Source organism: Pholis gunnellus (assembly GCF_910591455.1).
Source record: "Pholis gunnellus genome assembly, chromosome: 8".
In the NCBI taxonomy this organism is placed as follows: Eukaryota; Metazoa; Chordata; class Actinopteri; order Perciformes; family Pholidae; genus Pholis; species Pholis gunnellus.
This window is the reverse complement of record NC_136534.1, coordinates 14,177,228-14,204,533: the sequence shown is the minus strand read 5'-3', so window position 1 is coordinate 14,204,533 and position 27,306 is coordinate 14,177,228. Positions and strand designations below refer to the sequence as shown.

The window sequence follows — 27,306 nt, the reverse complement described above, 5'->3', positions numbered from 1 at the left end:
CTGTTATCATTATAATAGAGCTCATTTGGGAAGAGATCATATAGTTGTTGCTTGAAGTTCCAAAAGAGGAGTGGAATAACAGGAACAACAAATATAACAGAAAAAGTTGATATGCTCCTAATTATTTAAGCACTACATTGTTCTTATATTTGCATTGTCATACAGACTACGTTTATTATAGTCCATGCAGGTTCCCTGGGAGGACCTGTGTTATCTTTTTGGGGAGATCATGTATGGAGGACACATTACGGATGGCTGGGATAGAAGACTGTGTAAGACTTATCTACAACAGTTCATGCATCCAAAAATGGTGAGTCAGTGTTCATGTTGCCATGCCAGAGGAATCTATTTCTTTTTCTATTTTTTGTGTTTAGTCTAAACACAACTATTGCAATATAATTCAATTTGAACTGGTTTTATTGTTTAATTTTCAAGATAAGAAAAAGCCCCACTTACACTCAACAACTTGTTGCATTTAATTTTACTGCGTCAAATGGTTAAGAAAATCTCCAAATTTGTTTTGAATTGCTTGGTGTTGTTCAGGTAAAGGGGGCCCTCTTGGGATGTAAACCTAAACTGCAGCATTGCACTTAAAGTCTTTGGCATTGTTGATTTTTCCACCCTCACTTTGGTGATGTAATCTCTCTGTGTGCCATATTTGTCTATCAGCTATAAGCATTATTAGGTATTTATTCTTCTGCATGTGTTGTTGATATATGCTTCAGTTGGAATTTATCATTTTTTTCTCTCAAAGAGGACTAATCAGCCCTCTGCCAGTTAACCTTTACTACCAAACTAACTACTGTTTCTCCAATCAGACTTCAGTCAATGTGTTTTACTGTTTGTGCAGCAAAAGGCTTGCATTACTGTCCATCATATTGTATTCTCAAACACAGCCTAAGTTTCGCTTGCAAGATTTGTGAGGGTGGTTTAAATTGAATATTGCTCGTCGTCACCAGTTTTGCTTCATGTTAAATTGTGTGCTGTATGTATGTTCATCTTTGTATTCTCTATATTTCAATTCATAGTTTGAAGGGGAGCTCTTTCTGTGTCCTGGGTTCCTATCGCCTCCATTCTTGGACTACAGTGGTTACCACAGTTATATTGACGAACATGTTCCATCGGAGAACCCCACTCTGTATGGTCTACATCCAAATGCTGAGCTTGAGTGCCTCACTGTCACTTCAGACAACCTCCTAAGGACTCTTCTAGAACTGCAGCCACAGGACTCCTCCAGAGGGGAAGGGGCAGTTCAGAGCACAGAGGAGAAGGTGTGGAGGCAGAAAGAATCATTACTGGGGGGGAGAAAGCAGCTGAGAATACATCAACCTACCTACATAAATAACCTAACTATGTATATTATATTTTTCAGGTCAAGTTTGCCATTCAAGATATCCTTGACAAGCTTCCCGAGGAGTATAACATGGCAGAGATAACCGCAAAGACAACAGAGCGAAGCCCCTACATTTTAGTCTGTTTCCAGGAGTGTGAGCGCATGAATCTTCTGCTAGCAGAAATAAGGAAGTCCCTTAATGTGCTGGATCTTGGCCTGAAGGTGCAGTCTACTGTGACATATACTAAATATACAAAACACACATTTTTTTTATCAACAGTAAGATCCTATGAAATGAAGGAGGATTTGTTTGTCCATAGGGAGAACTCACCATCTCCTCCAGTATGGAGACTCTGCAGTCAGCCCTGTTCAATGACTCCGTTCCAGATTCCTGGGCCAGATTGGCTTATCCCTCCATTAAAACACTGGCCCAATGGTAACTGCTCCTTTCTAATAATATTGTATTTTTACTCAACTTGCCCTTTAATATCTCCTTTTTAGTTTTGCTTATCGTGTTTCCCCGTCACACTCTGCATTTTGTTGCAGCAAGAAGGATTTGTAAAAATGTCAAACATGAAGCCAATATTAGGATGAGCCTTGCCGACTCATCGTAAAGGTTTCAAGCAATGACATACCATGTTGTTGATTGCTGTTTGATATTTGTTTTTATCAAGGTTTAATGATCTAATGTGTAGCTGTCGGGAGTTGGACAGCTGGACTCAAGACTTAGTTCTTCCTGCAGTTGTTTGGCTCTCAGGACTCTTCTACCCACAGTCTTTCCTCACTGGTGAGATCACAATCCAATGATTTAGGTGACATGTGCACCAGAGCCAGCAGATATATTAACATGCTGTCTTTTTTTCCCAGCTGTTATGCAGAGCATTGCTCGCAAGAATCAGTGGGCCCTGGACAAGATGACTCTGACTGTGGATGTAACAAAGAAGACAAAAGATGACTTTGGACATCCACCACGGGAGGGGGCCTATATTCACGGACTCTTCATGGAAGGTCAGAATAATCTAACCTCCACTGCATCCTGTTGTACTCAATTAAGTGACATAGATTTTTGACAGTACTTTGAAACCCGTGTTGGTAAAATATGCATCTCTGTAAGTATCGACAATGAAACCCACCCTGTGTCTCCTAGGTGCACGTTGGGACACCCAGTCAGGAGTCATCTCCGAGGCGGTTTTGAGGGATCTGACTCCCGCCATGCCGGTGCTGTATGTTAGAGCCGTGCCTGCTGATGAGCAGGAGCTCAAGAATACTTACGAGTGTCCAGTATACTGCACTAAGCAGCGTGGGGCCACATATATATGGACCCTCCACCTCCGAACCAAACAGCCTCCTGCCAAGTGGATTGTAGCTGGAGTTGCACTGTTGCTGTCTGTGTGAGACATTAGAGGAGCGGGAGTTAGGTATTTGTAATATCTACTGGGGCCGTCATGATGTCAGATTTTTACACTGTTATCATGGCCAAAACAATTCACAATTAGAATCAGAATCACTATCTCAAGGGAAAATCTTTAAATAACAATTATAATAATGCTATCAGTGAAATTTTCTTTTACTTTAACTTTGTTTATTCTGAATCTTTGCTCATGTGTGTGGCGCATTATTATACGGTGTAATTAACATGATATCAATGTTTAATTTTGTTAATATCACGGTTATCTTCAATACCAATATATAGCAACACCCCTAATATATTGACAGTATTCTGCAAACAGTGTTAAAGACATTTTTTAGAGGAGCAGTATTTTACCATTGAGATAGTATTGAATCATTTATTGCGTTCATTTTGCTTTTTATCATAGTTTTTTTTAAGTTATTACAAATACAACAGACAGAATTCTTCAGTTTTAATGTTGCATTAATATTGCTGTATCCAATTTGGTTCATATGTGACAATACTGACATTGTAGTGTATGAATGCGTGTGTGTTTTAGATACCAAGATAATGGAAATAAGGAAGTGGAGATGCATGTTCAGCCAGTGCTGGACCTGTTGTGTCTGTGTCCGACACTGTTGAACCTCTCCCTTGAGATGGTTCAGTCTGGTCATGATTTGTTGGGAGCTTATGTCTCTATTTTAGACCATGTAATTCTGGTTTGGGAGCATATTTTATTGGAAGGTCAAGATTAAAAAAGCTCTCTGGCTGCCCTCTTCTAACTGAATGATACACAATGCCGTCTGGAGGGTTCCCGGACAGAATTCCCAGGAGATGATGTGCATGGTCGCTATTGACTTTTAAATGAGGTGCATTTGACATTGACCTTTTGTACGGCAGAGGCAGAATACTAACAGACGAGTGTAATTCATTCAGCCGGGCCTGTTGGAGAAACCTATTCAAAGACACTGATAGCTTTCTATGAGAAAGCAACACATTAGATGACCCATCCTTTATCTGTCTGCACTCTCTGTTAGCATCTGATTGACTTAATACAAACCAAATAAAACCTTTAACTTTGAATGAGTCGAAAGAAACCCTGTTGTTTTACCTCAAATGTTATCTACTGTTAACTGATTTAATTGAGGTTAATGGAAACTGAGAAGATGTTCAGATTAAAGTTTGACTGTGATAATGCATGCGTACTGAATGAGTTGTGCATAATTCATATGCTGTTAAGTCCCTTGTGTGTCACAGCTAAGGTAAAATATTGAGGAAGCTCCAGAGTAAAGGCTGGGATCATACAGCACAGAACAACATAGGGGGAAAAAACTGAATCAAAGAAAAGGTGCTTGGAGAGAATTTTGTGGAATCATGAAAAGGATCTACAGCAACAACAACTGAACAAATAATATATATCTAGCCTTTATTTAACATTTATTCATTAAAAACAAGCTTTTCTTAATGCCGTTTTGGAGCGTTCATTATTCTTAACATTAGTAAACACACTGTGTCAGAGCAGGGACCTTTGGATATTAGCGGAAATTTGCCCAGGAAGAGACAGGGCCGGTGCAATATATATATCTGCTGAGATAAACAAGTGACATATGATGTGCAAATTACAGCCATTCTGTTTTTTTGTTTCTTTTTGGATAGAAATCAGCACTCTTATCTTCTCAAATGAGATTTTCTCCAACGCTAATAACGGCTGTGTTGCTCTTAATTTGTCCCTGCAACCAAAGTGGCTGCAGACAGTCATGTAGAGGATGGAGGATTGATTCTGTGTATTGTATTGCATGGGGGAAATGAAGAACCAGTCTTCCTGTAGTTTCTCTTCATCTGTCCTCTCTTCCTCTCATTAGCGCGCCACAGAAGCTAGCCAGTCATTTGGTGACAGGAAAATGATACAGTGCTGGCAGTGTTTGGGAGGAAATGGCAGGGTACAGGGCCCGGCGCAGCAGGAGTCGTGCCACAGATAGTCACGTTAAAGGCCAAGCAGGACACCTGGTTAAAGTCATTAAGGGCTTCTGGGTCACACCTCCGCCTCTCAGTATCCTAGAAAGACATTGTGTACCGATGGTTTTGTTATCCGAAATATTTTATAGAGACCCCACATTTTTTTACATTTGTAAATCTCTGATTATGTGAGAAGCAGGTTCTCATCCAGGGAAATACTGTGCAGTGACAGTACAGGTCTGGTGCTGTTGTGTTTTGATGTACATGAAAATGTAAGACCTAGCCTAGTTGCCTACAATACTATGAATAAATGAAAAATAGTGTGCAATTTTAGAACAGTACATTTCTACTTACTATGTTTGCTTCATCGGGGCCTGATTAAGCCACTAGGGGGGCCCCGTGGCAAAACATTTAGCTGTGGGCCCCCGTAGACCAGCCACCCCATTTTACCCACTCTTTATGCTTTGTGAATGTATTAGTTGTTTATGGTAACTTGATGAAGCACAATGTTGTTTCGTAGAACATGCCATGTAAAACAATATACACCGAAATAATTGAAGGCATTTCAATGGTTAACAAAGACATTTACATAAACTGTCATACTCATGCGGCCACAGAGAGGCAGTGAAGCTTCAGTGGAGACCGAGATGGTCTGATATTTAATTATAGGGCCGATGAACCCATTTAATAATGAAAGCTATATACTTTTCTGACTAAGAAGAAAAGATCGGAGCCCTTAAATGCAAAAAAGTGAGAACTTGTATTATGCTTGATGGCAAGCTTGAAACACGAAGCGATACAGACTAGCTCCATGTCTTTATGTAGTTTTTCTGCCTGTTTGTGCACATATTGAGCATATTAAACTGTCACTGTTCTGCATTCAATGGCCCTTCTTTTTCATTTGTGTTATTACTATATCAGTTGTTTGTGGTTTCCTAGATGCACTTTTTATCATGACCTACTACAAGTGATGTCTGTTTGACCCTTTAACTATGTTAAAAACCTGGACGGTACAATCAGTCTGAATTTACGATAACCAGTACTGCTATCATTTGCTATAATGTCAGGTGTAAGAGTTTGAATTGAATGTCCCTGTTTAAATGAATGTCCCCACCACCACATACATGTAAATATATGACAATAACCAACTTATGATAATGAAAAATATTTTATTGCATGCACAGTTGACACTGCCGGTCAATCCACGGTTTGCCATATCATGCAGACCAGCCGATCGGTGCGTACAAAAAAAACATGAAATCGAACTGAACTGATAAAAGTAATATCTGTAGAACAAATAAATAATTCTGAAATAAATTAATATCCGTATCCTGAATTTCAACACGTATATATACACAGTATAAATAGAATCAACCATACATTGTTGTTGACACAAAGAAAAGATGCATACTGCTAAAGCATTTCTCTCTGTGGGCTTTAAAATCCGAAATATAGAAATTCAATTTCAAGAACGTAAAGCAAAATTCCATTGACAACACTTCTACCCTCAGGGTGAGAGTTTTCAGTTGACAACTCTAGAGGATAAATACTGTACGGTATCTTCTGTAACTACAAACTATACTGTCGTATACAGGATTGTTAATACACACTTTACATAAGCAAATGGCTTCTATTTTTCCTTCTCTCATTTCTTCGTCTGGAAGGTGCTGTAATACTTGTTTTTGCTATTGCTCTTTACTTTTCTGGACAGTTCACCCGAAAACACAGTTAAACTTCATTTTCCTCTTCAATATCTATCCATACATTTACTGAAGATAAAAGAGTTACGCTGTAGCTCAGTCGCATCGTGGGTTGTTGTGAGTCACCATGTCTTTGTTTTTTGGAAAGACATACCGTTGCCGAGTTTTTTAAATGCTAATTTCTGGTGAGTACGACACAGCTAAAGCCAACGTCTCCAAACCTCAATGAACCAAACACTCTGTGTGGCAACATGCACTGTATTTTAACCTGAACTTTAGACCAATACGGATGTATCAGGGTCTTCTGCTTCCTTTTAACTGATTGTCCACAGCTCAACTAGATGGAGATCCTTATGCTTTTAAAAAAATGAGCAATTAGCGTTACTTTGAATAGACGTTTCTATTTTTCTAACGGTATTTGGCACTAACATACGTGATTATAATTCAGACAGGAAACACAACTTTTGCCACACACACCACAGAATTTCAGTATACTTGTATTCTTACTTAATGTCCCGCGCTCATGAATTGAATGAATGCCTCTTCTAATAGACGTTATGGTTAAACAATAGAAAACTGTACGGTAAGAGAATTCTGCAATGTAAAAATAGAAGATGAAAATAATATATGACAATGTTCAATATTTAACAATCATTTTCACTTTCTCTGTCATGTGATTCAGCTGTTTTGCATACACTGTACTGATTTAGTAGTGTGTGCATGTCTTTCGACTTGATCTTGTCGCACTCTGACGAAAACAGAAGTATGTTTACAATATATAGGACCAATGTACTCTTTGGTTAACTCTGATGAAACAACCCCAGCTGCCAGATCTTTCAACACCACAAATACAAAAAGTTGTACAGTATCATGAGTTAATCTCCGTCTTAATCACTTTGTGTGATGAGATTTATGTGGTTAAAATCTCTGGAAAGGCTAGTCTGGTGGACCTTCTTGTCAAACATACTGTTGCCAAGGTCCGGAATGAACTTCCATGCCCAACACTTTGTTTGTTTGAACATTCATTTTCTGTATCTTTATTTTAGGTGGGAAGCACTTAACCTGCAAACAAACTCTTATTGCAGGCTGCTTATCCTCCACAAGGGAGAGCTGTTGCGTTATTGTTAGAACAGCTCTGCACCTGCCAACGCCTGCCATCTGTGCAACAGTATAGTAATAGCAGCAGCAGATTTGGACCTGCGGATCAAGACATCCACATTTCTTTCTTACCACCAGTCAGCATAAGTTGGTGGAATGGGCAGGTCTGCTGTCAGGTGTTTTGGATCAGTGACACTGTTGTGGATCTACGCAAACATTTATGCATTTAACCTTTGTCTGCTTATTCCCATCCCTGGTGAGAGTTTTCCTGATTGAGCGGCTCCCTCCTGTGGTCGGCCAGGATCATGCACCGTCCTCTGATTGCTGAGTGAGTCCTGAGAGATCGATGAGACAGCGATAGATTGTTTCTTGGCAATCCAACGGCATGGCTGACACAGTGGGATGTGCAGTAAGAGCTGCTCTCTAAGCACGAGGCTCCAGCCTGTGTGACAGTTCAAACAGAGTCTGCTGATTGTCGATGATATGCAGGTAATCAATGTAGGCTCGCACTTCTGAGCTGCTCTTCTGGGTGATGCCATTACCTGGAGGGAAAGAAAATCGTTTACCTCTGAGCTAAGGCAGCAGCATCCGGGACAACTACTGTATCTGCACTTTGTATAAAGGGACACATACTAAATGAACGTGCACTGTACATTATCAACATACTCATATCATGTTATTAATGGCCTGGTAAAAAATATCATATCGAATGCTGTGTAAAGGCCATTACAACTAACTTTTCTTTCTCCATATGACATGCAGGGATTTTGTGGAGGGGAAACCCAGCCAAAATGATTTTTATAACAAAAAAATGATTGTCAACATCATGGTAAGGACGTTTAACCTGATTTATACTATATGAAGAAAGTGTAGTTAACCGATTTTGTCCACAGATTTGTTCATTTGTCTTGCAAAAAGACTGATACGACGGCACCGGTTAGGAGCAGAATTACAAAGTAAACTTAAAAATATTGGTTTATCTCTCATGAAATGAGGAACGAGTGAGTACTGACCCATGTGATCTTTCTGACACTGCCGGATGAGACGCACTGTGTCTGCTATCATGTGCTGGAAATACAGGTGGACACATGCTTCAGTAAACATTACACATTCAGCACTACTGTATGTTTTCTGGGAAGAAGCATCAAGGGTTCATGGACTCACCAGCTTTTCGAAATTGACCAGGTTGTCGTGAAACGTCTTGTTGCCTTCGTGAATGAACGTAATATCTAAAACAGATTTAACATTTTGTTAGTTTTCACCAACAAGTATTTGAGGTAAAATGTCTGCTATCTACATGTCAAATCTGCCTAATGGAAATATTCCACAGTGCTTTCCTGCCATAGTTAGACTATGTGGGGTATTGCAGTGACAGAATAATGAACGCACCTTTCAGTAGCAGAGGAGGAAATGGGATCTTTGGCGCCTTCATCTTCTTGAAGGAGTCCCTGTAGGCCTTGTGGTTCAGCGAGGGATCCTGTGAAGACATTTTCAAAACAAATGAGTGTAATCCTCTGGGGATGAAAGTGTGTGCCTGTGCATGCATGATTTGTTTGTGGAATTATGGCATCATAAGAGACTAATGATCATCTAAAACCAGTTTCAAAATGAAAAAAACATCTGTTTGTTTCACAGTTCTTGCTGTATAAATGATTAAGCACAGATTTGTATTCCCTGTTGCAGTAGATTCATGTTATTTTCTTTACATTTCAAAACAGATATATACAGTATAGTATGCACTCTCTGTGCCTGTGAATAACTACTTACTGTAATCGTCTCCAGCTCTGAAAACAGCTTTTTGAATTTCCCAGGAATTTTCTGCAGAAGCACAACAAACAGGACTTTTTCTTTTTTTTTTATCAGATAGTATGTACTTCTACATAAAAGGTAGCACAGATGAAAGGAGTAGAATAATAATAAAAGCACATCCTTACCTCCCATGTCTGACCGAGGCGGCTAACAGCTGCAGTGTTCAGGCCCATTATAATGGCAAAGAAGCAGTTGAGATTCCTCTGTGCTTTACAGCTATAAAAGATCAAGGGAGCACACGGTTCAGTCTCGTGCAGCAGCGCAGCTCAACAGCACAAAAGTAGATGCAGTGTATTGATCTGCCACTGGAGGGGGCAGCATCCCCATGCAAGTCTGAACATCTCCTAAATATTTTGGAGCTGAAATGCAGCAGTGTAGGCCCACAGTGTCCAAAGCCAGTGTATATGATCGACTGCAATCAATAACTCTCTAATCAAAATGAAGAAGGGTGTGCGTAAATCTACTAACTGGGCAGCAATCTTGATGAACTTCTTGATGAGTTGGACCCTTTTGCAGAGCGTTGGGCACAGCAGCACCTCAGTCATCACCCACAGCTGGACTTCATTGCAGCGCTGCAGCAGCAGCTCCAACGCCACAGTGTGGCTACTGCTACTGTGGCGGCTGAAGGTGAAATAGACGAGTTCTTGCTGTAAAAAAAAAAGAAAAGACATTATAGTTCAGCAGAGCAGGGCACGCAATGCTAAAGACGCGTCATGTCGGATCCTGACCCTTTTTAGCAGTGTAAAGTATTGGGGTATAAACCTCGTGTATTGAGTCAAAGATGGTCCAGTCGAAGTTGGTGAGAGCAACGGCCACGTCCCATGTGTTTAAACTGAGCATGCGAGCCGTTCTCTGTTGCAGCTCTGAGTTGTCTGTGAACGGGTTCTGAATGGGGAAAACAAGAAAAACAGCATCAAACACACGACAAGCCAGTTTTTCTTTAGACATCATACCACCGTGTTAGTTATTTTCATACTGACAGTGGAGCTTTGAAGAAACATATCACAATGCTGCATGCTGTCTTATTCATCGCTTCTGAGCTGATGTATGAAATAAGTATGTATGACCTAACAGAGGACACTAATTTGTGCAGTATGTTTAAGTGGAAGTGACATATTGCAGCGATGTTCTTACCAGGACTTCACCCAGATCCTTCCTGCACACATGCAGTCTCCCAACCGGTCGTAAAGAATCAGAGAAGACTCTGTCCTGAGGCTGCAGGAGGAGTCTACCTGCAGGGGGAGAAGACATATCACAAACAGCAGAATATCATTACAAATCTGTCAGGCAGCGTGTAAGCAGCCATCAGTAGCAAGAGATAAGACTGGCTGTGCCAGGCTCCACTCTGAGGTGGCCAGTCAATTCAGTCACTGATAACAGATACTGACTTTATATTGGTGGACTGTAAATGCCTTTTAACTGTTGTCACTGGGGAGATGTTTAGGTCAGCTCTGTTGATGACAATCTTGCATTCATGTCTGCGCTTTAATATATAACTCAATATAGGAGAAATGTAAGTATGACTGTAAACATGCCCGAGCGGCCATGGAGGCAAATGAACAGGTCAGGAGTCCAGAGAGGTTTCAGAAGACGCTTCTTTTATTTTACAAGTCGACCATTGCACCAACGTTCCCACCAGTGTCTAGTGGCCTCCACTAATCTCCCGCACAAACAAAATGAGGGCCCTTTTGTACACCTGGTCCATCTAATTGGACCAGCCACACCACCTACAGGTAAGTCTATTGCTAGCTATCTATGTATAATAAATATTTACCTAATTTTACCCACACCAACCATACCAATATTAATTAACAACTATATATAAATAAGTCCTATACCTAACGTAAATGATCAACCCATAACTTATCTAACTAAATACAGCAACACATATGCTCACTTCCCCCTACCTGCTTCCTGTAGGTGGTATTTCCCGGAACTATAAATGGGTGCTCGGGGAAGTAATTTGCCCGAACACCCTGGGAAGAGGAAACAGGCAACAGGCAGAGGTAATTTGTTGCTCTATGTATATATATATCCAATAAACTTGTATTGTCCTTGACGTCCTTCCTCGCACACTATCCATGGTCTAAGTAACGGCGGCGCGTCGTTACAATGACATACTGTGAGAAATGAAAGTATGTTGAGTTTTTCATGACAAATATTTACTTTCAATTTGTACATAGTGTTGACTCGCATAGGATATATTATAACTTAGGACACTTCAGAATCACATTCTGATCTATGAATTATAGTGTTAAACAGAAAGTTATTTGTATAGGCTATACATATCAAAAACAATGTTGGAACATTTAACATTTGTCTCTCAATCCACCACGATCTACAAACCCCAGGAAATACACGCTTGTTTATGCTTTTTCATAATCAAACGTGCAAATTCTCCCTTTCTGTTCAGAATGCTACCATTGTGAGTGTAGTATAGTGCTGTAATGACTGTAGTGGTGGCTGATATGTACTGTGGCTGGTTAGTTAGAATGGTAATTACCTTCATTGTAAGTGACAGCCACTAGCACCAGTTTCCCCAGTGGGACTTCCATCCTTTCTGCCACTGCCTGCAGCAGCTCCTGGGCCACTATCCCGGCATTGGCCCTCATACTTAGGAACGACTCCATGGTAATATACACGTGACACAGCACTTTAACAGAGAGGAAATATTGTTTCAGTAAGATAAAATGTAGAATTCACAGCGCTTACATGAAGTGCAGCACCGCCCATGGCCGTATTTATCAGTTGGGGAGCCCTGGGGCAAAAACATCTCTACCCAAATCGCTCTGTGCATAGTGTACGCCTTCAGCTCCAAGCTTCCAGTGCACACAGCAGACTAAGCATGATAGCTTCATTATATAACAAGAAACAAATCAGTTGTCAGTTGCTGAAGTAATACATTATAAATGGCACCAGGTTTCTAAATTGAAACTAGACTTTGCCACAAGGTGCACAATACTAGCTCATAATGCAGGAATCGCCTTAATGATATTGTATTTTAGTGGTGAAAATTTCTTAAGACATTTTCAACTAATCAATAATAAGACATCAGTGACCCTTGGGATTTTGAGGCCCCTGGGAGTCTTGGTAGTTGCTGTTTTGCTGTGATAGCTGGTGTAAAACGATTATGCAGGTTTTCGTTCCAGACACAGACTCAAACAGGGCATTTAACCATTTAGCAACCACCTTCAGCCAGAAAGAAACCAATCAATTAGGTCACCTGGTCTCTCAAACTGCAGGAGTGAAAGGATATAGCAAGTCTGCCCCTTGTTGATAAGGTGACCTTGGGCAAAGCAACTGAATCGAAACTGGTCCAGTGGTCTCAGTGATCAACTGTAGCGGACTGTGTAGTGCGGCATTACTGTTGGACAAGCCGACTCAATAGATTTCTCTTGATTAAGGTAAAGAGTCAGTGGGGACTCATTTTTAGAACGGTGGATTTCTCAAAACCTCAGCAGTTGAAGTCAATACTATGCGTACGGCCAGATAGCATGAAAGGTAACTGTTTGCTTTAAATTGGGTGAACCTGCCCTTTAAAATAAGCAAAAACTGATCCCAAGAAGACAGAATGAAGTCATGACTCAGGTATTTGCATTTCCAAACCTTCTCATTACGTCCCTGGAAAGATTCCCATTGTTCTCCTGGTCTCCCTTCAACAGCTTTGGAAATAACATATGATGGGAGGAATGTGTGAAGGACACCACGTTTTACGACTTACCTTCTTTGGTCTCCCTCTGAGTACCTCTGGACGGAAGCCCGTTCTCTCTCAAACTCAATTGGTGGAAAAGGGCTTTGCCCTGAAAGAAGGGAAATGCGTGGATTTTGACACATATTCATATTGCCTGGAAACACTGCGGGCATTTTGCTAGAACAACAGAACAATGTCTTTAGCTGGAAATTTGAGGACATTAGCTGCAACACCCAATCTGGTATGTCAAAGTGGGCAGCCAGCTTTGCTCAATAATTCTTTCTGTTTCAGTGTCAAACACAATAACTCCTCTCTCACCTTTCTTTGAGGGGAATATTCATCCACCGCACTGGAAAAGGAAGAAGATATAAATCAGTAACTGTACTTTGTCCTAAAAAACTGATCTGGTGATTTTCCTTAGGCTGCAGCTATAGTCAAGTACAAAAACAACTTTACTAGTCTATATAATCAAGGTGAAGTAAATGTACACATATACACTCCTCTGCAGTGTTCAGTCCATTATCTAAGGTCAGTGTCAAGGCGAAATTGGAGTGCTTTGTAGATTTTAGACCTTCCAATGTGATCCCTTCATTTAATCACCTTATTCACATCAGTTACTCTCGACTAGCATGATGGATAGCCCCGTGTCCATTATCATCCCTCAGCTTTTCCTGGGCTGTGCATCACAATAGGCGTGTTGGCACAAAGCCTGCCCTGAGGGAGTCCCTTCTCGTTGGCTAGCAGAAGTCCCGCACTAATGAAAAACCTGATTACTACTGTATTGTCAAAACAGAGCCTGTGATCTAATTCACTCTCCTGCTCATAAAAAAAACAAACTGTGTGAATGAACTTTGTGAATTATAACGCCACAGGATGAGAGAGTGCAAGAGAACAAGTGGTATTTGATTCTTAAGCTTTTAGAAACAAGTGACTTGAACTTTCCTTTGTGCAAAGGCCAGATGGAAGTTGATGGGAGCAAAGAACTAAATCAGTATTCCTTCTATAAAAAATTACACTTTTAGGCTTCTCACTCGGTAGCAGATTGCCACAAAGCAGTCAACCTTGTCCTCCCCTCTGGGTGAGACTGATTGTGAAAAGCTCATAAATAGTCGAGTATGTCAGTTAGTAACAGCCTCACAAAGTCCGCCGCTTTAAAGGAGTGGGTGCTGTGGATCTCCCTCCCTGCATATACGAATGAATAAAGCAGGCCCAGATAATGGCAGCAGAGTCAGCTTGAATTATCCCCACTGGTTTCTAATGGGTGGCAGGTTGGAGCGTCCCCAGGGAGAAGATCTGTTTGGAGGCTGTGTTTGAGGGAGGGGAAGGAGGACATGGGTGTGGCAATGTGTCTGGTGACTGGGGGATGTTTACGCTGTCATGTCTGAGAGCAATCTGATTTCTACTTTTATTAAACCAAAACAAAATGGTAGTTTAGTAACAGTTTCACTCTAATAACCACAAAACAGATCTAATATTCAAGACTCAGTTGGATGTCGATTAACAAATCTGTTTGATTTAAAGTTGTATGTTTAACGTACACAGTACATCAATTATGCACACATAATGTTCAAGAAGCACTTGTCTATACATGAATTATTTAAAAAGCTAAGACTCTTTGTCTAATGTTATGGTCAATCCATATAATTCATTTTAAAATGTTTGTACTGAGAGAAAGGTGGACGTAATAAGCTACTGTAACCTACTACTTTTTGGTGATTACTGTTATATCTTTTTGATATTGATTCATTATTTTCTGGCTGTGTAAGCAGTTGGATACAATTTGTATGCTTGTTAGTGAGGCATCAATCCAACGTTTTCTCATAACGTAACTAGAAGCCAGGTCTGGCCCACCATGACTAAATGGATCTAACTGATAGCAGAAATGTGGATGTTAATATTATTGTGCTCAACACACATTCTACTTATAAAAGGTCAGTATCGCAGCTGATACCAATGTGTATCAGTGCATTCTTACTGTGTGTGTTTTCTATCTAGATTATGGAATTATTCACATAATTACAATTAGGAAGCCAAACTAATGTGTATGCTGTATGGATATGAGATTATACTCATGAGTTTGAAATTGTGTCCAATAAACAATTAGTGTAGCATTCTTTCTTCTCGTAGAAAGTGACAATTCTACGGAATCCCTGAGAAGCAAGTGAGAAAAACAAAATTCTGGGGAAGTCTGATCTAAATAGTTTTCTCTCCTGTGTTTATGACTTAAGAAATGGTGAACAAAGGTTTTGTGAAAAAAACGTTTTTGCAAATTTCTTTTTTTTTGTCAAGATTATGTTTTGTGGGCAGAATCTGTATTACAACAACAAACACAAAAAGTATCCTGATAAAAAAAATCTCCTGCCAAAAAGTTTTTCTTTCCAACTGTTTCACAGAGCTGAGCCATATTATCCAGGCAAAACTTGTTGTCACCTGTTATTAAATCATAAACATAGGAGCTAAAACAATTTATATCAGATTTCGAAAATGGACCATCAGAATTATTTCTCTCACTTGCCTGTCAGATCTTCTGTACATTTCTGATAGTTTGTCATTAATTCTCAAAATTCCTGTATTTCCTCAATCATGGAGATTCAAGATAAAGAACTCGTTGACCTTCATATTTCCGTGCATAACAACCCAGAACACTGCAATTACTCTTCAGTCTCTGAATGCATTCATTGATGAGCGGCTAAATAAAGGCAAGCAGAGAAGCAGCTCTTTCTTTGCACTCAGTGACCAGCTGGTGTCTCTGCTTCCTTTCAGGCCTCCAACAGTCAGAGTCAAACTCACTCTTGAACACACTCAGACTTGATATCGATAAATACATTAGTCTTCCTGTTTTATAGATAATTTACATAAGTAAGTACTGAATTACCCCTTGTCTAATGACGTGTAACGACAAAGTAAGTTATATGGTCACTCACTGTCTGCGATGCAGCTGGTACAGTTTCTGTAGTTCCCTCACATCCTTCTCCAGGAATGGGTGCTCATAGAGATCATCCAACACGTAGCGATACAAAGTCTGGAAGGGAATGTCAATTTTCATTTCTCCCATATTAAGTCCACCTCACAGCCAATTTCCACCGTTTTCCTCGTACATTATATTCCCTACCTTCATGAACAGTTTCACATGCTCGTCCTCCCTCAGGAAGTCTTTGCAGAGGGTCATCCACTGTGACACCAGGTGCAGGACTTTTCGTTTCCTCTCCAGAGCCTCTTTCCTGTCCTCTTTCCCTCTGTATCGCTTGGTGCAATAGGTGGGTTTTGGTTAAGGCTTCAGCACAGATGGAGAGCGAGATCTATTTGCTGACATCAAATGCAGGCAGCATGTAGAATGAATAAAGCCAGCGTGTGTGTGATGTTGATTTAAGGACAGGCAGCTAGAGAGACCGTTGGATGAACACAGTTGAGTGAAGTGGAGCAGCTTTGACTCAATAAAGCAGTCATGTTTTTGTATAAAACAGCTATATCTGCCTGTAGCATTCACAGAAAGAAAAGGGTTGGAATGTGTGCATCTTTGCAATAATGTTCCTGTGAATACCCCCGCGTTCAAGGATATTGCCCCAGCAGAGCTTGACATAAATCAGTGGTTGACATGAACACTGGGTAGGTCAGCAGAAAATCATCCAGAAGTGTATCTGTAAAGACAAACACAATGTTTACAATGGAAACGGCACAATTTCTAGTAATATCAATTTAGAAATAGTACAACTGCTACTCGTTTAACTGATTTATAAAATACACAAGTTATCTCAAAGATGAGAAAAATCATAAAACAAGTTTAAATTCTGTGCAGACCATCGTATACAGTAAATCCTACATACACCGTCTCATTAGGTTTCTATACTATGTTACAGGATGCCGGAGAGCAGGTACACCAGTGACCTTGACAACTGTATGATTAAAATGATTTGCTGAGCTAAACATAGAGTAGGCCTGAGCTCTTAATTGAGATGGCAACACCGAGACTTGACTTCAATTTTTTCCCCATTCCATCTTAAAAATACCAGAAGGAGAACTCATTCTTTGCAGCAAATACCAGTTAACAAGCACTAAGTAGAGACATTTCAGAGGCAAGCATAATGTGAGAAACCTCTCAATGGCACACTATTCTTCATAGTCAGCCTCAGATAATTGCTTGTACTGAAACCACTGAGGATTTGTTTGTTCCATTTTGCTCCAACAAGTTCAAACAAGCATTCATTGGCTTTATCTTCAATCTCACACATTTGCCATTGCCGGCTGTACCAGTAAAGATAAGTCAATAATGTGTCCGTTGACTCTCTCTGACCTCTGATGAAGTCTATGTTTCCATTGTGATTATCTTGGAGACAGAAAAAAAGCTATCTGATGTTGCTTAATCATCATTCTAATATGTTTAACCACTGTATCCTTGTATGATTTTCTTCCCAAGGTTACACTTGGGTAAGTGTTTCTGTAAATGGATTAAATCAAAGCTGGTCAAATAAATCACCTGCTCACTTTGATAAGTTCACGTAACATTCAATGCGCTTACAAGCTACATCATCACAACACTTCATTATTTACCACGTTGAAGGCTAAAGAAGACTTCAAAATCACATATAGAGTCCCTTTCTCCCAGAATCTCTAATTAAAGTGAAAGTAATTGTTGTCCGGACTTTACAGCAAGCTATAAAAATGCATTTCATAAATTGACATAGAAGCCATTAAAATAACTTTCTGAGGTGTAAAGAGAAAGAGAAGGACAGTAAGTCCAAGACACGATGCAGCGAAAAGCTTTACAAATCCTATTAGGGCCAACGGCGTCGCAACCCCTCTGTAAGTGTGCCTCATACCCAGAATTGTAAATTCTCCCCTTTAATTTCACACTGGTTTCCCTGGGCCTTTGTGTGCGTTCTGGTCCACAGGACTCCCTGACATCATTATGTTAATCCGTGCAGAGCAGCTGTGGATGCATCACTCACTGCTTATGAGAGGTTACACACTCGTACATATGTAGCTCCCATAAAGAATACAGTAACGCACCTTAACACAAAGCCAGAAAAACAACACACAAAAGATGTACTGTACTGTACCTCCACATACACACACACACACACACACACACACCTACACACACACACACACACACACACACACACACACACACACACACACACACACACACACACACACACACACACACACACACACACACACACACACATTCACAAAGCACCACTCACTCACTTATGTATTTTTTTCTTCAAGCTATCTAAACTGAAACACTTTTTCACGAGTAACAGATTATATATCACTCCCCAGGCTGTACCTTTGAAGTTGAAAAACAGAATAAATATTTAATTTTACCACCTAAAGTCATATTCTCAAGGTCTTTTTGGTAACACAGCACACAAAAAGCAGGGAATGTCCTGCAGTGTAGATTTAATCCAGACAGTTTTGCAGCAGATGTGTTGACCCACTAACAGTTATGCATGAATTGTGCTGTATAAATTGTGTTTTACAGCCGTTTGGGCTGATTTGTGACTCCTCCTCAGAATCCTGCTTTCTGGCACTGAAGCCAAAAATGAATTTTATTTCCTTTTTAGAGGAAATGCAGAATAGATTCATTGATTCACCATGTCAATGTCCTGTGAAATCAATGGAACTGTCAATCCACCTGCCAATTACTTTTGCATTTCAATAAGTCCTCGTAAAAATTAATCGCTGCAGCCTTTGAGATAAGCGTGTTAATGTGTCAATTATTAGCTCAGTAAGCACCAGAAGACATCCTCTTTGTGTAAAAGCCTTAAATTGCTATGATAGTCTGTATTTAGACGTTTTTAATCTTACATCCGCTCACTTAATGTGATGCTTTCTTCACTATGAGCATCAACATCTCTGCACATGGTGCATCAGTAAAAGAGCTGTAACATCCTCTCATTAAGAAAACAATTGTTGCATTACATGTTTTTCAGAGCTGGCAGTGTGCAGAATTTGCACAGAGCAAGAATCAATAGCTGCACTGAGATCGGGCACAAGGAAGAAGGCAACACTGAACTCCTGTGAATGTTAGCCCACAGAAGGAAACGTTAGCGTATAAGAGCTCTACACTGTATATGGTCTACTGCAGTAGTCCACGTTTGCTTTTTCTTTAAACATGCCTGTAGTGCTTCCAGAAAAGTGCCATCTCCTGCAGAAAGCTCCTCTGCATTCTTAATGTTGTGTACAGAGTATAGATGGAAGCAAGTGCTGCCATGATGAGATCAAACTGGCTTACTAATGTGCTGTACAGCATGCAAGTCATAAACACAACATCAATAACCTGCTGCAACCATCAGTCATGTTGTCTCTCTGAGCCATCCTTGAGAGGAAGACCAAACACGGCCACTTGGTGGATGTTCAAACACATTTATTTTTGATGAAATCAAGAACCTTGTGCTATCGTGCTTCTGGCGCGCTGAACCTCCAAGGGCACACTCAGCGGTATAGCAATAGTGCATACGGAGCTTCAGTATGCACACAGAGAGAGCTAAGGCCAGCGAAAGTCAGACTATTAAACATCACTGAGTGCAGATCAATTGCTGTTCAGGACTCAGTTCATTCCTTCTCCTCCTCAGGTCTCCGGCTCTTTGACCCTGGGATATCGCTCAGCAGCATCCTGCTCTGGGTCCACAGCTTCCTATGGAGGCTTCACTTCAATGCACTCATTGCAAGATGAGCTAATGGTGAGTGATTCATCAAAAACGCACTGCATACCAAATAACATTAGCTAAAAAGGTTAGGGTTTATTGTGAATACACCAAATGATTATATAGGGATGTCTTACCCACTTGTCTGCTAATTTAGCTTCAGGTTTCACTTTAAATCAATTTTAAATACTCAATTATAGCAATGAAATATGTGATTCAACATAAAACATAACTCTCCCGTGCATGTTAAATGCACCATCTTCCAACTGCAGGCACATCTCCCCAGAGGACATTTAGATCAATTTCATTCACTTTCTCATCAGAATGAGTAATGATCTCTGGTGTTCGGTTAGCCAGCCTCCATCCCGATGAGAGATCATCTGTGACCATTTCCAAGGCAAAATCTCCTTGTTTCCTCCTTTTCTCTGCAACACAGTGTTTCTCCTTTCTCTCTTGTATTCTTCCTCTGCTTGTCTGACTGTGCTACTGCTCTCAATCGTCATCTCCCCTCAAAACATCTTTCCAGATCAATCAACTGAGTCTCCTCTGCCTTGGCAACAGTGTCACATTATTATGTACCTGCTGGGACGAGAGGAAATGGGCTCATTTGTCGTCGCTGCGAGGCTGAACTGCATAGCACGCAGTCCGATACGGCATTACTCAAAAGATATGAGCAACATTTATCTTTGTCAAAGGCTTTTAAATGGCTCAAACGTAGAGCCATTCTGGGAATGATAGTGCATGATTGGCCCAGTAATGTTGCCCAGAGGGAGGCTGTTGTCTCAGTTCCTCTGTGAGAGAGAAGGCTGGTGAGGGGAGAGAGTGAAATGGAAAGTAAGGGAGTTATTTTTGTCTTTTGCTTATATCTTTCACAAACACAGACATATCTGTAGACCTGCATCAGCACACCATCTTAACAATGTAGTCATAAAGTTGTCTAGGTGCCATCCACCAACTAAATATTCTCCTATTTTTCATTGTTGCTCTATAAAATACAAAATAAAATGTAACCCAGTAGGGACAACATGGATGAGAAAGGTGTTTTAGGACTTTAAAGTATGCACGCTGACCTGACTCTTTGCTGGGTGTTGTCCCCTGGTCGTCATCCAGTGTCAGGTCACACAGCAAGTGCTCCAGGATCTTCTCTGGCGTCCCTGATACCACCATATACCTGTCAGACACAACAGAGTCAGTGGACGAGTCCTCCTCAATAGAGGACAGAGAGCGGCTGCTGCTCCATTCCTCCTCTCCTTCTGTTCCCTCATCGTCTATGTAGCGAAAGTAGGGGACGTCAAAGGTGGGCATCGTCACCGGCTCTGCCCGGCTGGTGCTGTCACTGCTGCTCTCCACGGAGCCCTCCTCGTCGTCCTCGTCCTCCTCCTGCTCTACCAAGGCAGCATGCAGCAGCCTGCCCTTCTCCTGCAGCAGGTTCGCGGGCTGTGGCTGAGATCCCATCCTTTGCAGAGTCCCTGTGCCCTCACACCGGCGACGTTGCCGTGGTTACTTCTGCATGCCCCTTTTTACCCATCCATCCATCCATCCATCCACCTGCAGCTGCTTCAGCCCGGAGTCCACTGCTGTCTATCCCTCAAGCACAGTGAGGTCGGCTGAAAAAGCTCCTGAATGGGAAGGCAGCTAAGCAGAGGTCTGCCTCACAGTCCCATGCTGCTCACTGATATGTATTTAATGTTTATGTGTTGGGAGTTGTGATGTAAGCATGCCTGTGCGAGTGAGTGATCCAGAGAGACTGATGAGAGGGAGAGTGCTGAGGGAGAGAAACAAGAGAGGGAGGGAATCTAGGAAGGAGGGGACTGGAGAGGCTTACCTCCTGTTCCTCGCCTCCACTCTCCCTCCTCCCCTCGCTGTTGCAGAGAGGGCTGGCTGCTCTGATGATATTCTCTGGAGAACCAGCACATCGTGGCCCCTCTCCCTCAGACACACGCGGACTGCCTCGTCACTTTGGGGCTGGACAGAGAGAGAAGGGGGGGGGGGGGGGGGGGGGGGGGAGTGTTATCACCAAGGAGATTCCCCATGTTTTTTTCTCCCACTCCCACATAAATCACCACTGATTTCCATCATAATACTCTGTCAAAGCAAGCGCTGTAAAAGAAAGAGAATTTCCATATATCATTATTCAGTCCTTATCGGTGGAGCCCATTCAGGGATTAACATAAAAGACTCGCTCAAATTTTAATTACCAATTCCTATGTAGAGCCTATCAAATTATGGGTGGTGTCTAGAGACAATCTGTTTTCAAGCTGCAAAGGGTTAAACTCTGCACAATACCAAAAGTTTAGACTAACATGGTAGGCTCTTGTCTTATGATCACCATGAGGTGCTTGAATGAAAAATGTCTCTCTCTCTCTCTCTCTCTCTCTCTCTCTCTCTCTCTCTCTCTCTCTCTCTCTCTCTCTCTCTCTCTCTCTCTCTCTCTCTCTCTCTCTCTGTGCCACCCAATGACGATGTAATCAATCAAAGCCTCTGTGAAAACACACAAAAATATCCTCTATTCCATTTACAGACCAATACAAATCCTAATTTTAAGGATTACTTTTTTTTTCAACTAATTTCTTATTTGACTAATCTACGAGTCATATGCTAAAAATACACAAGATGTATCCATGTAGGTATCTGTTTAATATATATATATATAAATATACTCTATATATATATATATATATATGTCTATAGATGGCTGGTAGCTGCTTGACAATGGAGGGTCTGGTTCAGCGATATTAGTCTTAATGAGGAGTTCACTGTATGGTGCACGCACATGCATCCTGCATCAGCTACTGTAACCCCCCCCCTCCACACACACACACACACACCTACACACACACACACACACACACACACACACACACACACACACACACACACACACACACACACACACACACTCCTCAGCTATCAGTCATTGCAACACAAGCCTCTGTGCATGCAATTAGCCAGGCAGACAGACTGGAAGTGGTTGCAGTTTTCTGCCCTAATTGCCTTTTGCAGAGAAGCATCTATAGGGCCCTTCAGTTAAGCATGACTTCCTGGCACATTAACACTTATCTGTGATGTGTGGACAAACATACATAAACAGACATGCTGTAGATGCACAACACATACACTGACCAATGCATTAACGCAACGTGCGAACGTGCACAATATCTCATAGAACAAAGACACGTAATTGTGTCCGTCACTTGGCGGGCCACATTTTAGAAATAACATTAAACAGTTCAACAGTGACATCTATAAACAGCAGAGATGTTTTCAAAGCCTCCGAAAAGACCATTAATGGCAATGTTTGCTGGCAGTTCCCTCAGTGCTATGATTTATGACTCTAAGCAAAGTTTACATGTCTGTTAAAGTGACAACTTCTGCATTTATTTCCTTCTTCATCGTAATATAATCATACACACACGCACGCATATAGATAAATTGCTTTCATGTTGTTAAGGGTGTGTCCTGTGTAATAACAGACCGTATTATCCTGCAGGACCTATGACGTACCGTCAAAGAACTAGAAAAGTCCCATAAAAGGAAGTCTGCACTGATTAGCTTCCTGGTTCTTGGGGAAAAAAGACATCGGTAGTTACATCTTTATCAAGATGTGACGTACACTGTGTGCTCTAAGCTTTATCAAAATACATTTGTTTTGTCTGACTAAGCCCGACAGCAAAGCAAGTTGAATTCTTGACTATAATTAACAGAGTGTCTCAGTGTACTGTTTACGGGTCAGACAGCAAACAAACCTCTCCTCAAAATGAATTATTGATCCTGCCTCTTCAGGCCACTTCTCGGTGTGCCCTGGGTTTTGTGGTTACCAGTGTCATACTAAAAAAAACACAATCAGGCCTCTCGAGTGGAAGCTCGTAATGAGACAGAGTGCCGGGGCCACCCTAGCCGGGAGGGGGCCTTGACTCACAGTTACCACCGAAGTCCTCCCAACATGGACACCGTCAGCAGAGTAAACACTACTTATCAGGCCTCTACCCAAAGACAAGTCAAATGTTTCATGTCTCTTTCAGTGTTCCAGTTGCATGTCTCTGTGCTGCGGCAGCAGCTCTGGCACGCATGGTATGGTACACTTAAAGAGACCTGGAAGGTGTCAGCCCTGACAGGGTGCAGATTGGACTACATTCCTCTCAAGGAACAGTGTGGATCATACAGAACGGGAGGATGAGGAAGAATAAACCAAAGACTCATACATCAGTGTTGTTTTCAAAGAACCCTTTGATGCAGACACACTTCATTATCTCCAATAGTAATTAGCTGAAATTCCTGGGTTAAGGTCTAATAATATGCTGTAAACAAGAGTATATGTAAATGATGTAAAATATTTGCACATAATCTTTGTTGTGCTTCATGCACAGCAGCTCTATGTTCTTATCAGATGGTCAGAGCAAAGGGAAACAAAGATGACTGATGAAATAATGTTATGCAAAGTATAAGAAAAGTGTCAAATGCAACAGATGATCATGCAACTATTTGACACCCCAGAATAATTCAAAACAGTGAGTATGTAATCGAAGAAAACAAAAAGTGATTCCCAAAATCAAAACTGTAAACTATTACATTAGAACTTAATGAGCTTTTACATTAAAATACATTATGAATAGTCCAGAATTTTATTTGCATAACATTCATAATGTCCCTGCACCAGAATCTCTGATACCTTTCACGGACTAGCAGTCTACTATATATAGTAAGCATCCCTGTTCCCGCCAGCTGGGATTTAGCTGATTTCTATGCTCTTATATGTCTGGGCTTAGATATTTTACGAGTCACATGCAACACTGTACATGCATTGTAGCATCATTGGATTACTTTAAACCATTATATAATCTAGAAACATTTCCAGATAATCTCACATAATCTTAATATTTCTACTTCATGTCAAGCATTAAATATATCACATCATCTGACCTGGCCATTACTGCTAGGATTACATAAATGACACATACACACTTGCCATTGGAATACTATTTTTCTATATGACAAACTTGGCACAATGCATATCACTAAAACAACAAAGGTAAAACATATTGTTGTATTATGCAGCACCAACATCATACGCAGTTTGGCAGTGGCTTAGTGCAGACGAAAGGTCATCTTATTGAATAACAACGTTGATAAGGAGATCTAGCCTTGTGTTTGCAGAAAAGGTCTGAGACTCAATGCACTGGAATCCACCCTAAAACCATTCAATATCTTGGCATGGTGGTCTGGCCACTTGCGTCAACTTTTCCTGCCATTGTTGTTCATTTCAGACACAGCTGGCAGGAAGGGAGAAGCTGAGCCCACCATAAGGTCAGCCAATCAGACGTCTCCTACGCAGCCAACTGGCAGGTGATGTAATGTTTTTAAAAAGTGCAGGCTGAACTGAACATTTAGTACCTGTATTTAGATTTTCAAGGACGCTGCCATACTGACAAACTGCATTCTAATAGTATGCTAAGTTTCTGAAATAATGAAAGCTGATGTTGAATTGAATGGATACAGTGCATTTATAACATACATGTTTATGCATATGATTGCAATGCATTCTACAATATACTGTTATGAAATCCTCTATATATCCATTTCATTCTTACATCTCTTTGGCAGCCGTCTGGAGACTTTTTGGTATGTTGAATCTAAGGACGCTTTTTGTAGTCTGGACAGAATCTAAATGACGCCATTCATCTTCAGAGAAAGCAGAGACACTATAGAATGTATGGAGGCCAATAAAAAACAGACAACAAATTAAAAGCAGACCACTACAGGGAGTGTGAGAAACGATGCTTAGGCACAATGCTCACAGAACAGCAGCATAAAACACCAGCCCGGAGTAAAATGGATTAATGTTCACTGAATATTCAAGGATGGAGTAGCTGGTTAATTGAGTAGGGCTCACAATGACACAGTACTAGCTGATAAACGTGAGTGATGTTTTCACTGTGACAAGGCCATAGATAGAGTGCAGCATTTCACACTAAGGCTGTTGTGATTGGCTATTCATGAACAAAGATTTTTTTTAAAGTTACATATATATGTATATTATAAAACGGAATGTTCTGACTGCAGCAGTGTTGTTGTGCATCTCACCTCGCTTGTCCTCTCTGAGCCCTTGCTGTGGTTCTGCAGGAAGCGACAGCCATCCTTCGCCATTCTCTGGACCATCTCCAGTCTGGACAGGTCCTCCTTGTCATGCTGGATACAGATGCTCCCCGGCTGCAGCGCAGGGGACACGGAGAACATGTGCTTCAGGCCACAGTCCCACGACATTGCAGCTGTCCACCAGGCAAAACAGCAGAACTACTGCCTGTGAGCTCACACTACTCTTTTAAAAGAAAGTGTAAGAGCAGGTGAGGAGCTCAAAAATGAGTGTGTGTATAGTGTGTGTTTCGTTTCAGGTGAGTTAGAGAGTCTTCTGTCACTGCAGCCAAACAAAATCCCAGTCCCCGTATGCCTTGGTCAGCTTGGTAGCGGAGAGACACACACGCAGAAAGACTTCACCAAATGGACTCCAGGTATATGTGCGTGCTTAGCTTCACTGAGAGTGAATGACAGATTTCCTCTCTCTGTCCCTTGCTTGCTTTTTAGCACTGGGGAGGGGGGTGAGTTCGGAACATGGTGGCTTCAGGAAACATCTGGAGAGCCGGACAGCCCCAAAAAGGAAGTTTCGAAATCTCCCGAAAGCAGGAGAGAGTCAGGATTGTGCAGGGTGCGTTACACTGGAGGGTCAAACACTTGTTAGGGTGGAGCTGCATTACGTGTGTGGTGGTTTAAAGACATTCAGACACAAGCACATAAAACAACTCTGAACTGTTTTCAGTCAGAATGAATACAATCCAGTGAACTACTGTCACTTACAAGCAGCTGCTGGAGAAAAAAAACATATAAATGTACATATTGGTAACAGTACAAAAGCCGTAGATTTTCAATTTACTACAATCTGTTTGTGCTGGGGCATTTGTTTTTTTCTGATGGTATATCGAGCAAACTTTTAGTAGATTTAGTTTTTAAACTATTGATCAATCTGTAATCAACTAAATTAATTTCTCATGCAGCAAAACACCCCATTGGGAAAGCTGTAATCGCAGAAATGTAGGTGCTTTTGCTTGAAAAACGATTAATCGATTGCTGATTCCTTTAGTTGATCAACCAACCGATTAATTGAAGCACTCTTCAGGCATATATCAAAACATATTTTTTATTTTAGCCCTAAACCAACAACAAAGCCTATTTTTGAGCCCTAACAATGTTGTAGAGCAAAGCTTTGTTGCGCTGTCCACAAACTGTTGTATATTGTCTTCAAGCACAAAAGTGTCTGTTTTTATTTAAGATCACCGACTTGTCAGACACTTGCTAATTAAATAAAACTTGTCAGCTGCTTAACGTATACAGTTAGAAGCACCAGCGTGATCCTGCATGTATTGACCAAGGTAAAGCAAGGACATTAATCCTTCCCATGAACACTTTATCTATTAGTGTGATATCTTTTTCCCCTCTGTCAGCAGTGTGATGCTTGACTGGGTCCTTGCAAAGCCATTCAATTGTGCCTCTGTTCCAAATTGCTGATACAGCAAACTTCAGTATGAGAAAAGGTCCCCCATCTCTTGGTGGTGTTTCTCTTGCATGTGATATTGAGACCCATAATTTCACAATGCCCTTTTGTTCTTCCAAAGTAAATTATTGGA

At 41.0% G+C, this 27,306-nt stretch overlaps 2 protein-coding genes across 2 annotated transcripts in view; one reads left to right on the top strand and one right to left on the bottom strand.

Moving 5' to 3' along the window:
• LOC306700083 (dynein axonemal heavy chain 11) overlaps positions 1-2,728 on the top strand; it is a gene marked incomplete at both ends in the record, with an annotated part of 36,828 nt that extends 34,100 nt beyond the window's left edge. Inside the window, 7 exons of the mRNA XM_079164982.1 lie at positions 182-310; positions 1,029-1,271; positions 1,373-1,555; positions 1,654-1,769; positions 2,008-2,120; positions 2,201-2,341; positions 2,481-2,728. Coding sequence (XP_079021108.1) covers positions 182-310; positions 1,029-1,271; positions 1,373-1,555; positions 1,654-1,769; positions 2,008-2,120; positions 2,201-2,341; positions 2,481-2,728 — 1,173 coding nt within the window. The remainder of the gene's footprint in view (positions 1-181; positions 311-1,028; positions 1,272-1,372; positions 1,556-1,653; positions 1,770-2,007; positions 2,121-2,200; positions 2,342-2,480) is intronic.
• A 3,135-nt stretch (positions 2,729-5,863) lies between these two features.
• Positions 5,864-25,891, bottom strand: rapgef5b (Rap guanine nucleotide exchange factor (GEF) 5b; the record flags this gene model as incomplete). Its single annotated transcript, XM_079165030.1, has 18 exons — positions 5,864-8,019; positions 8,491-8,545; positions 8,642-8,706; positions 8,867-8,954; positions 9,245-9,295; positions 9,412-9,502; positions 9,755-9,933; positions 10,049-10,171; positions 10,421-10,518; positions 11,790-11,939; positions 13,008-13,086; positions 13,296-13,326; positions 15,902-15,999; positions 16,090-16,234; positions 16,537-16,615; positions 20,701-20,801; positions 21,456-21,589; positions 25,712-25,891. 18 exons carry the CDS (start codon positions 25,889-25,891, stop codon positions 7,901-7,903), a joined length of 1,866 nt encoding a protein of 621 aa, XP_079021156.1. The 3' UTR covers positions 5,864-7,900.
• Positions 25,892-27,306: the final 1,415 nt, after the last annotated feature.